Source organism: Sorex fumeus, unplaced genomic scaffold, assembly GCF_029834395.1.
Source record: "Sorex fumeus unplaced genomic scaffold, SorFum_2.1 ptg000157l, whole genome shotgun sequence".
Classification (NCBI taxonomy): Eukaryota; Metazoa; Chordata; class Mammalia; order Eulipotyphla; family Soricidae; genus Sorex; species Sorex fumeus.
This window is the reverse complement of record NW_026606214.1, coordinates 734,986-748,428: the sequence shown is the minus strand read 5'-3', so window position 1 is coordinate 748,428 and position 13,443 is coordinate 734,986. Positions and strand designations below refer to the sequence as shown.

General features: G+C 41.1%; 1 protein-coding gene across 1 annotated transcript in view; it reads left to right on the top strand.

The window, feature by feature from the left end:
* CPEB2 (cytoplasmic polyadenylation element binding protein 2) overlaps positions 1–13,443 on the top strand; it is a 74,011-nt gene that overhangs the window by 13,028 nt on the left and 47,540 nt on the right. Inside the window, 1 exon segment of the mRNA XM_056107302.1 lies at positions 2,167–2,257. Coding sequence (XP_055963277.1) covers positions 2,167–2,257 — 91 coding nt within the window.

Genomic DNA, 13,443 nt, shown 5'->3' with positions numbered 1-13,443 from the left:
TAGAGTTCATCAGTTCTCCATGCCTCACTGGTCTTGTGACCCCTGTAACTGGCGGTGATTATATCTCAGGAATCTCAGAAGCAAAATGAGGAAGGAAACTAAGGCAGAGCTCCCAAAGTGGCCAAGTGCGGATGGAGAGCACTGGGTGTAGCATTCCTGCTCCATCATCCAGATTAACTTTTCACACATTTTAATTTCTTAACAGAAACTTGTTTAGTCTACAGTACTGATTCTGGCCCCTTCCGTTAAAACTCTGAAACCCTAATTTAGTATCAAAGTAAATAAGTCACCATACTCTCAGGAGAGTTGATTGTATGTTTATTCAGCCTTCTGAAAACCTGGCTTTGAATTCTACTCTGATTTGACAACCTCTTTAGATAGCCGATGAAAGACAAAATAAAAAAAAATTTAAGGTATCTGCAGGTATAAAATGTTATACTTAATCTTAGATTATGTAGTCCTTCTTGAAGCACCAGAACCCAGTTTGGAATCGCCATTCTGATTTTGTGGAGATCCCTGTTCTTATTTTTAGTCTTCCCTTTCCTTTTATTTATTTATTTATTTATTTATTGAATCACCGTGGGAAAGGTTACAAAGCTTTCAGGTTTAGGTCTCAGTCATGCAAATATCAAACACATTTCCCTTTACCAATACTTATTTTTTACCATGGTTTGCCCTGTATCTCTTATACAAGCCTACATTTCCTTCATTGTCTGTGCATGTGTGTGTGTTCCCTCTCCTCTCCTCTCCTCCCCTCCCTTCCCCTCCCCTCCCCTCCCCTCCCCTTCCCCCTCCCCCTTTCCCTCTTTCTCTCTGTCTCCCTCTCTCCTTCTCCCTCTCCCTCTTTCTCTCTGTCTCTCACCCTCTCTCCCTCTCCCTCAATCCCCCCTCTTTCTTTCTCTCTCTCTCTCTTTTTCTCTCTCTCTCTCTCTCTCTCTCTCTCTCTCTCTCTCTCTCTCTCCTTCCCCCCCTTCTCTCTCCCTCTCTCTCATGAATCCTAGCCCATTTTGGAAAACTCAAAAGCTGTGATGCAGCTCAGTGGCAGAGAGCCTGCCTCTCATGTATGAGGCCCTAATTTGATTTGCCTACACCATCCCACAGAAAACACCTAGATATTTTGTTCGGGTGGGGCAGCTAGAGTTTGCTGTGGGTACTGTGTTTGTTTAAGCACTCGAGTGTGTATTGAGCATCATTCAGTATAAAGTCATGACTGTTAAAATTCAGTTCTTTTTAATGAGCATTTTTAGAGACGTAAGGTTCAGAAAACAAAAATTTCTCATGATACTGAGATAGGAAACTTCTGAGAGGAGAATGTTTTCTGTTTCCTTCCCTGCCTGTCCTTTCTTGCAAGAGGGTGGGGGGGAAAGAGTGTTTAGAAATGCAGAGATCATTAGGTCAGGACATTAGTAAGCAAGACCTGAATGTTTTCTAGGTATCAGTCTTAGTTCTCTTGTTAGTAGTTTGTGCCTTTCACTGCACACAACTTTTATGCATTTATTATTATGAAACTCCAGTTGCTAAGTCAAGGTACAGCCTTTGATAGATGTTTGAAGTATGGTGCTATTATGGGATTAAGTTTTTCCCACCTTCACCTCCAATACTTACCTTCAAGGTTCAATATCCGTCTTCTAGATCATGAGAAAAGTTTAGAAGTTAAATAACTAAAAATGAGGGGCTGGAGCGATAGCACCGTGGGTAGAGCGTTTGCCTTGTTTGCCTTGCACGTGGCCAACCGGTTTCAATTCCCAGCATCCCATATGGGCCCCTGAGCACTGCCAGGAGTGATTCCTGAGTGCATGAGCCAGGAGTAACTCCTGTGCATCTCTGGGTGTGACCCCAAAAGCAAAAATAACCCTAAAAATGTTTTTTATTATCCTTCCAATTGAGAATTAAAATAGAAATGATTTTTTTATTGTATTACATTAATACTTCCAGTGAAATAAGACTACTTTTGATATGTGATTTTGGAGAAAAATGTATTAAATATATTGTTCTCCAATTTGAGATACTGTAAGATATGAGATCCTTATTGCTGTTTTGGTCATGCAAACTGATTAGTACATATTAATCAGGTGCCCTGCTCTATGTGAAAATATTGAGATACTTATAATTGCTTTTGGAAAAAAGTGCATCAATTATATTGAATCTTTTTCCCTTCTCTTCTAGGATCGAAGTAGAATGTATGACAGTTTGAATATGCACTCTTTGGAAAATTCCCTTATTGATATTATGAGAGCAGAACATGATCCTCTAAAGGGTAGGTGCCTTTTTAAAATGTAATTTCTTGTGTCACTCATAACTTGCTTTGCTTAAAACTTTCTCTTCAGAAGCGAGTACTGCAGTGTGCCTACTTTGCCAGGTGTTCTGCACCTGTGCTGAGGACCTTTCTGGGAAGGGGCATGCTTTCCCCCTGCATCCAGATAAAATGCAAGACAGAAACAGAAAAACCCATTTCTCGCCTTGTAAGATAAAGCCATGTCAGAGAGATGCTCTATGATTCACCAGAAAATAAAGAATGAATCCAAAAGTGTATGGTCGTCAATTTTCTAGAATTCTAGCAAATACAGTACTAATGGATTTTTAAATTCCTTTGGGAGACATACATTCACAGCAGGCAGTAACCTGGAATTGTCCTAAACTGCCACTGTCACTGTCTCTGTCCTCCCGTTGTTCATCGATTTGCTCGAGTGGGCCCAATAACATCTCTATCGTGAGACTCGTCGTTACTGTGTTTGGCATATTGAATACGCCACAGGTAGCTTGCCAGGCTTTGCTGTGCAGGCGAGATACTCTCAGTAGCTTGCCGGGCTCTCCGAGAGGGGTGGAGGAATCGAACCCGGCTCGGCCAGGCTGGCTTCACGCAAGGCAAACGCCCTGCCCGCTATGCTATCGCTCCAGCCTGCCCTAAACTGCATTCCCGTTACATTTTTTTTCCTTTTGTCGTACATCAGGGTTTTGACAGACAAGGGTATTTTACAGTAGCTTCTCTGAGGTGGAGAAAGCTTTTCATAAATTTGGGGCACATTAGAAAGAAAAAAAACCAACCCACAGATAGTATCAGTTTTACTTATTATTAAAGGTATCTGAGGAATTGCCCTTAACAGACTAATGTTTTATATTGAACTTGAGTTTATGGGGATAATTACTTGCCTATTGCTGCATAGTATCCCCAAACTCAGCAGCTTGAAATAACAACAAACATTTATTACCTCACATGGTTTCTGGGTGTTGAGAATTCAAGAGTAGATTAACTAGTTGGTTCTGACTCAGAATCCCTCACAGAATCAGAGTCATGGGTTACCTCGCAAGCCTTGGTGTTTAATTCCTAACGCCAAGAAAGAATTTCCTCTCAAGGTTTATTCTGTGAACTCTAGAATTTAGTATTGGCACTCAGGTGGTGGCCAGGGGTAGACAATACTGATCAGAAGTCTCAGCATTTTTGTTGTGTTTTGGATTTGGCTTGTGAAGGGGTTTCTTGTCTAAGTCCTTTATTTTGAAGGAGCTTGAGACACTCAGGGAAATCAATAGTGATTGTTGCTGAAGTATGATAGTGGTGCTTCTCCCAAACTGACAAGACAGTTTGGCTTTGTGTGGGGGCCAGGAGGGATTGTTTGCCTCTAACCAGAATTCAGCTGAGTGTTTTGAGTGTTCTCGTCACTGCTAGTGCTGACAGTTCTAATGGCATTTGTCTTGGATCCATTTTTTTAGATTAAAAGCCAGCAGCTTATGTTTACGAAGAATTGACTTGTGTTTATTTTCTTGGCTTATCTAAAAATAAAACTCTTGGAAAGTCTAGTACAAGATAGTCATTGTTAACTATTACCAGTGGATAATGCAACGTTTTCCGTTGATGTTTCTCTAAATCTTCTTCAGGAGGATCTTGAAGATGTTGAGAGAAAATATTCTGTGCGACACTATTATTTTGGTTATCATTTGTTCCAGCATGCATGATAATAAACCATGAAGAGGAAATCAGGAAGAGGACTTTGAAAAAGAAAATAGATGCAGCAGAAAGCTGGGGAAATTTTGTTTTGTTCTGAGTTTGGGAGCCATACCCGGCAGTGCTCTGAGGTCAGGGATCACACCTGGCGGGACTCGGGGGAGGACTGAATGGGATGCGAGGATTGAACCCAGGTTGGCCACATGCAAGGCAAGCACCTACCTGCTGGGCTGAGGCCAGCTGAGGAACTTAACAATAGAAAACAAAGTTTATGTAAATTCAGAATTTCCTTAAGAGGATGTCCTTGACTTTGGGAAGGGGTAAACCATTCCCACTCACAGCCATTAGGAGTCCTGGTAATAGAATTGATTCTCATTGAAATATTGCATAGGCCACGTTATTTTATATTTAATATTTTATATGCTACAGAATGGAAATTAAAAGGGAAGAAAACAGTATTTCAGACCTCTGCAGAGAAGAAACTAGACGGTATTTACACATGCTGCCTTTGATTATTTATTTAAATGATCTGGTTGGCCAAGATTTGCTGTGTAGTTTTTTTTCCGTCTTTGTCATCGCAAGACTCTCATCTTCCTTCTTCCCAAATTCTGATTATTCCATCTCTTCTTTGAGTTCAGCCTTGTGTAAGGCAAGGATGTAACAAATCGAAAAAAAGCATTTCTTTTGTTTGTCTGCCTTTGTTTCCTCATCTTTGACAGTCCTGACCCTCAGGGTGGTGGTTCCTCCTCAGTGGCATCTCCAGTCTCATCCCTTTCAGAAAATTCTCTCCTCATACACCAGAATAGTCTCTTCGAAAAAACAAAATCAAATTTTCAGTCCATATTTTTAGTCCAATCAAATAAATGCTATTTTAGTCTTACTTGTTTTAAATCAGCCATTTGCTTTGTCTCCTCATGGAATATAATGGAAAAGGAGAAGGGTGCAGTAGGGTGAGACTTTAAGAAGAATGTCTGCTTCCCTTTATGCTAGTAATAAAAGTTTCTAGAAAATACTCCAAACTTGCATGGCGAAAGATTACATAACAATTAACCTTCAGATTTAGCAAGTTGGGACAACAACCAGCATTGCCTCACAATTTCTGTGAGTTGAAATTTCAGAGCAGTTTAGCTGAGGGTCGCATGAGAGGGCAGTGAAGGTGGCCATGAGACGGGCCCCACTCAGGTCGGCCTCGTCCTGACCCGTGATGGCACACAGGGGCTACTGCGGCTGCTGCCAGGGCGTGCGCTTCATCACACGGAGACTTGGCCATGACTTTACTGCACTCTAGACCGTTGCTAGCGGTCCAAGAGAATGGTGACACAGAAGAAAGCCTGACACAGAAAGACCAGTATCTTGTGTGACCTTTCAGAGGTCTCCCACTGCCATTTCGTGACATCCTTCTGGTTACCTCAGTTCCACTGGCAAAGGGTCTGCTCCTCGACTTTCTTAGAGAGGAAAGGGAGAAACTCAACTCAAGTTGCGTCCTCCTAGAGGAAAATAGAAACCTCAGGAGGTGAGAGCTGATGCCATGAGAAAGAAGGTCAGGCAGGCAGATCCCTCTAGAATCCAAGGAAAGTGAGTGGCAGATCAGCAGCCTGACTCAGAATTGCCTTTAGTGTATGGACAGAAGGACCCTCCTGTCTGCACTGAAGTTCGGACAGGCTCTGCGGCTTCCCCCTTCTTTCTTACTAGCTCCCATGTTGGTGTTTGGGCTCCAGCCTGGCTCTGCCCTGGGATCACTCCTGGCTGTGCTCTGGGGACCATGTGTGGTGCCAGAGATTCCAACTGGCGCTGGCTGTGTGGGCTGTGTGCAAGGCAAGAACTACACCCGCTGCAGATATCTCTGTGATAAAGAAGGATGCCTAGTTCAGGAGTTCGTATTTGCCTAGCCCTATTACTGAAGTCAAACTTTTCACAAATGCCTATATATGTAGAGAGAGGGGGGAGGGGTGAATGAAAGAAAGAAAGAAAGAAAGAAAGAAAGAAAGAAAGAAAGAAAGAAAAAGAAAGAAAGAAAGAAAGAAAGAAAGAAAGAAAGAAAGAAAGAAAGAAAGAGAGAGAGGAGAGAGATGGGAACATTAGAATGGGAACATTCAAAGAAGGATAATTGCAAAGGGACTACTGTGTATTAGTTTAGTTTTTAAATAAAATGGTTTCATTTATTTTAAGAAAGAATAAGTAAAGCATACACATTCTTCTCCCTGTGTTCCTTTGGGAAACAAATCTCTGATGGGAAGAAACCATCAACTTAAAAACACTGACAGTTACAGGGTCCAAAGGTAGCAGATAGGGTAGCAGTTAGGGTGCTTGTCTTGCACGTGGCCAACCTGGGTTTAATCCCTGACAACCCCCCCACCCTTCTGGTCCCCAGAGCCCTGCGAGGAGTAATCTCTGAGTGCAGAGCCAGGCGGAAACCCTGAACACTCTGGGTGTGGCCCCCAAACAAAAAAAATTCATAGCGAAGCCATATGTATTAAATACATGTGGACGTTTTAAGAGATGACCGCTGTGGTTGAATTATAGCCTGTTCATCCGAGGAAAGTCCGGTTTACAAAACTTACCTTTAGTCACTAGTTGTGTGAATTCTGCAGGGAAAACTCATTACAAAAATGTAATTTTTGTCGTAGAAATGTTGTTTAGAAAAGTTACTTGAAATATGCTATGAGTAGATATTTTAAGTTTTATTTATTTTTCTTCATTAGAAACAGGTATTAAACCTGTACAGTTATTCTAAGCAAGTTTGAATACTTAGCTAAGTGATTCTATCAGATTCAAGCTACAGTTTCTTTTTTTATATGCTGAAACTCATCAGATAAAAATAAGAAAATTTTAATCACTCTTCTGCAGGTTATTTGTGCGTTTTAAAAAGTCTGTTCACCAGCAAGCATCTTTTTTAAAGCTTTTAAGTATGGGCTTAGAACCTGCAGTGATAAGTACTTGGAATAGTAATTATGCCTGTGCTTAACTGCTTATACCATTTGAAGAGTATCTGAAGGTCTCAAATGACTTACTTCCCTTCAGAATATAGGACCTTGTCCTTTTTTTTTTACTTTGATTATTTGATATTATTTATTTGATTTTTTTTAAATTTTTTTTTTTATTAGTGAAACACCATGAGGTACAGTTGTAGATTTACAATCTTCTGTGCTTGGGTTTGATTATACAATGATCAGATACCCATCCCTCCACCAGTGCCCATTTTCCACCACCATGGATAATATCCCCTCCACCCCCATCCCCCCATCCACACCCCCCCCCCCCCGCCTCTGTGGCAGGGCAATCCCCTGTGTTTTCTCTCTCCTTTTGGGTGTTGTGGTCTGCAAAAGAGGCATTGAGTGGCAAACATGTTCAGTCCATAGTCCACTTTCGACATGCATCTCCCCTCCTGAGAGGATCCTCCAAACACCCTTTATTTGGTGTTCCCTTCTCTATCTGAGCTGCCCTTTCCTCTAGAATGCCCGACTGGCCACTAAGCTATGGAGTAATCCTCCTGGTGCTGATCTCAGCTATTCTTGGGTATTAATCTCATATTTTGTTACTTTATATCCCCCAGATGAATGCAATCTTTCTATGTCTATCCCTCTCTTTCTGACTCATTTCGCTTAGCATGATACTTTCCATGTTGTACCAACCACTTGTATGTAAATTTCATGACTTCATCTTTTCTAAGAGCTACATAGTACTCCATTGTGTAGATGTACCAAAGTTTCTTTAACCAGTCATCTGTTCTTGGGTATTCAGGTTTCTTTCAGTTTCTGGCTATTGTAAAGAGTGCTGCAATGAACAAACAAGTGCAGATGTCACCTCGACTATACATTTTTGCCTCTCTGGGATATATTCCCAGGAGTGGTATTGCTGGGTCAAATGGGAGCTCAATTTCTAATTTTTTGAGAATCGTCCATACTGTTTTCCAGAAGGGCTGAACCAGTGGACATTCCCACCAACAGTGAAGGAGTGTCCCTTTCTCGCCACATCCACGCCAGCATCGGTTGCTTTTGTTCTTTTGAATGTGGGCCAGTCTCTGAGGTGTGAGATGGTATCTCATTGTGGTTTTGATCTGCATCTCCCTGATGATTAATGATGTAGAGCATTTTCTCATGTGCTTTTTTGCCATTCGGATTTCTTCTTTGAGAAAGTTTCTGTTCATTTCATTGCCCCATTTTTGGATGGGGTTGGATGTTTTCTTCTTGTGGAGTTTAACCAGTATTTTGTATATCCTGGATATCAACCCCTTGTCAGGTGTGTATTCGGCGAATATCCTTTCCCATTCTGTAGACTGTCTTTGTATTTTGGTCACTTTCTTTGGAGGTGCAGAAGCTTCTTAGTTTAAGATAGTCCCATTTATCTATCTCTGTTTTCACTTGCTCAGACAGTGGCGTGGCATCTTTGAAGATACCATTAGCTTCAATGTCATGGAGGGTTTTGCCAACTTTGTCTTCAATGTACCTTATGGTTTCTGGTCTGATGTTGAGGTCTTTAATCCATTTTGATCTTACTTTTGTACACGGTATTAGGCAGAGTTCTGAGCCCATTTTTTTGCATGTAGCCGTCCAGTGATGCCAGCACAATTTGTTAAAGAGGCTTTCCTTACTCCACTTCACATTACTTGCACCTTTATCAAAGATTAGATGATCATATGATTGAGGGGAGATGGGACCTTGTCCTTTTTGAAATACTTGTTTCCTTATTCAAAATGTGTGCATTTATTTGAGAGATATTTGGAAAATGGCCGATATTTGGAAAATCAAAAACTAATATAATCACAGTTGATTTGTTGATTTGTAAATTGTCTAGTCTTATTTTTCTGTGTAAAAATATTTGCAGTATTTAAGTCTTTAACTGTCCTCCACCCTGGTTTAACTTTTTAAAAACTTAAAATTTTGTAAAAGCTTTTACAAAATCAGTGCCATAAGGCTTCTATAATTTTTCTCCCTCATTCTTCTCTACTTCTGATTCTGTTTCTTCTCACTGCTTTAAACTTTGTTGCTGATTTTTATTTAACTATTGTATAACTAATGACACTTTGTGCTTCTGCATTTGTTAATATTTCACTGTTACATATTGATTCTACTTTGACCTGACTACTCTCCATCTCCCAATCCTTTCCTTGCTCTGTCATAGTATTCTGTTGATTCATTTAACTTTCTTCTGGAATCAATCATTGTCTCTTTTTGTTGCCTTCACTTTTCTAAGTGAAACTAATTAATCAGTAGAACTCTGAAACTTCCTCAGGCATCTAAAAATAAGTTCTTCTCAATGGACTTTTTGGTAGCCCTCTATAAATATACTCTGGGGGGCTTCTGTAATCCAGGGAATCCTCTTTTTTTGTGGAATTCATGTCCTGATTTTCACTTCCTTTCCGCATGGTTTATGTCTCTGCTTGACTGTGCTTACCTTACTATACCTTCCTTTAAATGGAGGTTAAATTTTGGGAACTTAAGTTTTAAGTTCAGTAGTTTAACTTGAATTTAAAACACTAGTTACATATTATTTTAACCCTAAATAATTGTTGCCAGTTTTATTACAGTAAAATGTGATGATGGATTGAGTTTTTTGCTGTTGTTGTTTTGTTTTGTGGGTCACGCCCAGTGGTACTCAGGGCTCACTCCTGGCTTGTGGTCATGGTTCACTCCCAGTGGGGTTCAGGGGACTATTTGGGATGCCAGGGATCAAACCTACCTGCTGTACCATAGCTCTGGCCCCGTGAAAATACATTATCTTACCAGATGATTAATGACTTACAGTCATTTTCTTGTAGTCATTGTAGTCTTTCTTTTTAATTATATTTTACTTAACACGGGGTTGGAGCAATAGCACAGAGGGTAGGGCGTTTGCCTTGCATGCGGCCAACCCAGATTTGATCCCTCCGCCCCTCTCAGAGAGCCTGGCAAGCTACTGAGAGTATTTTGCCCACACGGCATAGCCTGGCAAGCTCCCCGTGGCGTATTCAATATGCCCAAAACAGTAACAAGTCTCACAATAGAGATGTTACTGGTGCCCGCTCGAGCAAATTGATGAACAACAGGACGACAGTGCTACAGTGCAGTGCTGCTTAGCACACGTTTTGTGATGTTCTTTGTCCTTTGGCATTTCTTTGTATATTTTCTAGTATTGACAGGGTGAAGTTTAAATAGTTGTAGTTATTAAGTGAATGAGTTGACGATGGGATCTTGTTTAAGTGTGAGTTGACTTGATTAGCTTCCTTAGAAGCTAAAGTTGCTTGATGGTTTTTATTAGATGTAAGGTAAGAAAAAATTCAGTTGCTCTGGTGAGCTCTGAAAGTGTGGCTCTAAGCGTCTTTTCTGCGTCTATATGATCTCATTCAGAGGCTGTGGTGAGGCTTGCACTGTGTTTCAGGAGTGAGGTCAGGAGTGACTGGCCTGCCCCTTGGATCTGAGCAGAGGTTGAAATTGTGCCAGGTTGGTAATAACCACTTTCTAAGTGGATTTTACCAGAATTCCTAGAAACCGTTTTTCCTTTTCATGAGTATGTTTGGAAGTCAATGTGAAATACAGACTTTGATAAAGATTTCGGTTTCTTAAACTAACGGGAGAGATGTTTTATTCAGAGTACATAAGAAAGAAGTATTATTAGATCTTTTTACTCAAGGTTGTTGATGTGTGTGTTTAATATTTAATTTAAGCATACATGTGTTTGATATACAGCATTATATTTGTCATCTATTGAAAACTTATGCCAAGTCCATTTTAAGAATTTATGTGTATGTAATACTTACTTAGTTCTTGCAGCAAAGAGGTACTAGAGATTCGTTTTGTGTTGGGCTGACTCTCTGCCATATCAGCAGTGCCTGAGCGTCAGTGCTCTTAGGAGTAGAACTTCACAGCTCTTTAGTTTGTGACTCTGTCTCGCTCTCATACTCTCTAGCCTTGGATTGGCCTAATTTTAATCCTGATGCAAATTCCTTATGATTTTAGTCTGTTGCTTTATTTTTTTTCTATCAAGAGGCAGTGGGGAGAATAAGTGGCATCATTCTTCAGTCTTTTTTTTCCATCACTGTTGAAGATTGATTGAGTCATTAATTGAATAGTGGGGCTTTAACGAGCATCTTGGAAGGACCATAGAAACAGTTCGCATGAGAAAGCCTGTGCCATTTTGTGAAAGGCCTTGATTTTGCCGCCTGCCACATGCGGTGTAACTCCCTGGGCGTGACAGGGCATAGCCTTGTTGGACCCCAACCACCAAACTGCCAGGTCTGTGACACTGAGCCAAGCATTGCCAGGGTGGCCCCTGAAAAAGAAAGAAAAAGTTTGGTTTTAGGACCACACCTGGAGGTTGTCAGGGCTTACTCCTGGCTCAGGGATCTCCCCTGGTGGGGCTCTGGGCGCTATATGGGGTGTCGGGTCAGGCATTGAACCTGGGTCTGCCACGTGCAAGTGAAGTACCCTGCCCTCCAGCGCCCAGATAATTCTTTGTGGGGCATCGTGTGCATCCAGAATCACTCGTGGAGGAAAAGTTGTCTTTCAAAGAGCAAGGCGTTTCTTTCCCCCACTTTCACCCTCCCACTTAAGTGGATTTAGAATGAACTGGTAAAAGACTTCCTAGCCTTCTTCACCATTATTTCCAAGGGTGTCCTTCCCCTCATACAAACACATTTCAGTTGTGAGCCTTTGATTGTCCTATGGCAAATCTAACAGAATGGGGTATTTCACTCAGTCACTAACAAATGGAGCCTTCATTATTCAGTGAAGGGTAGAGACCAAAACTACCAGTGCCGTGAAAAAATACCAATGTCAAGGGGATAAAACGATTCTCTGATGTTACAAGGTGGTTGTTTTATCATGACATCTCTTAAAAATTTGAAGTGAGAAGTGCAAACTTTGGACACATCTGGGCAAACTCTTTTCATGCCAAAAGAAGCAAGTGTGCAGATTCCGAAATGGAAAATGGCTAGCATGCTAAAGAATAACAATGGTTTGAATCATAGAGGATGAGGGGTTAAATATTTATTGTGTTTGGAAGGGTTTTGACTCCAGTAGTTTTTATAAGAATCCTAAAAGGTGCTAACTGGCAACTGGACTCTGGTGGGAATGGGTTAGTGTAACAGACTATGAAGTTAGTGGAGAGGTTGGGTCAGGAAGTGGGTGAAGGAGTCGGGTAAGAGGAGAGTGGATGTTCAAGTCGCCAGGATTTGTTGATAAATTTTTACACATAGTGCGTTTTGTGTAGGGCTGGAGCGATAGCACAGCGGTAGGGCGTTCGCCTTACAAGCGGCCAACATGGCCGACCCGAGTTCGATTCCTCCGCCCCCCTCGGAGAGCCCGGCAAGCTACCGAGAGTATTCGATATGCCAGACACAGTAACAACAAAGTCTCCAATGGAGACGTTACTGGGCCCGCTCGAGCAAATCGACGATCAACGGGAGGGCCTTTACCTTTTACCTTTAGTGCGTTTTGTGAGGAGTAAAATTAAGCTAACATTTTGGAATGAGCATCCAGATGGCAGTCAGTGGTACATATTACTAGGGAGAGATGAAGAGTTAAGTCAGAGTGTACATGAGACACATCTGCTGGAGAGGACTGAAGTTCCAGTGTTAGATAATATCCACCAAGGAAGCAACATGAAAAGTTAAATCCAAGGATTGGGCATCAAGGCTTCAGCATTTAAAGGAAATACAGCAGAAGAGATAGAGCATGCTCTTTATATAGCATGCTTCTTAAGTTACTTCTTTAAGTTTATAGCATGTTAAGTTAGTTTTTAATACTATCCTACGTAAAATATAACTGCAAAGGTTAACTTAGAAAGATGTGTAAGTAAGGGCCAGAGAGAGAGAGGTCAGCAGGTAAAGTGCTTGTCTTGCAAACTAACCTGTGTTAGATCTCCGGCACCCCGTAAGGTCCCTGAACCCCACCAGGAATGATCCCTGAGCACAGATCCAGGAGGAACCCCTGAACACCACCAGGTGTGGCCCTAAACCAAAATAAAATGTGTGTGAATAGTTTAACTGTGATTGAGAAGTTTGACAAGTCCGTATTTGTTTTCATTTTAGAATATTAGTGGTTTTTGAAGATTTGCCTCTATAGAGAATTGTATTTTTGAATATTCAAACTTGTGCTTGTACCTAACCATATAAACTTGATATAACATACAAAATACATACGTACCCACTTGCAAATAGGTGTGTCTCTTTTGATAGTGTTATTTGTTTTTTAAAAGCATTTATCTTCACCATTAGGAACTCAAAAGACTATTGGCAATGAAAATATCTGATTGATTGTGCTTCAGGATAAATAATGAACCTATTAGAGGATAATGACTTGGCAATTGAAAGTTGAATGTCTTTGAAGTGAAACTAGACTTAAGAATTCGCTCAGTTTACTTTTCTTGGGGGCCTTGCCTGAATCCCAGAGTGCTTGATTAAATATTCCTCTGCGTGACTATATGGCTGAGCGCTTGGTTAAGTATTCCTGTGTGTGTCTATAGAGCTGAGTGCTTGGTTAAGTATTCCTCAGTGTGACTATAGAGACGAGCGCTTGGTTAACTAT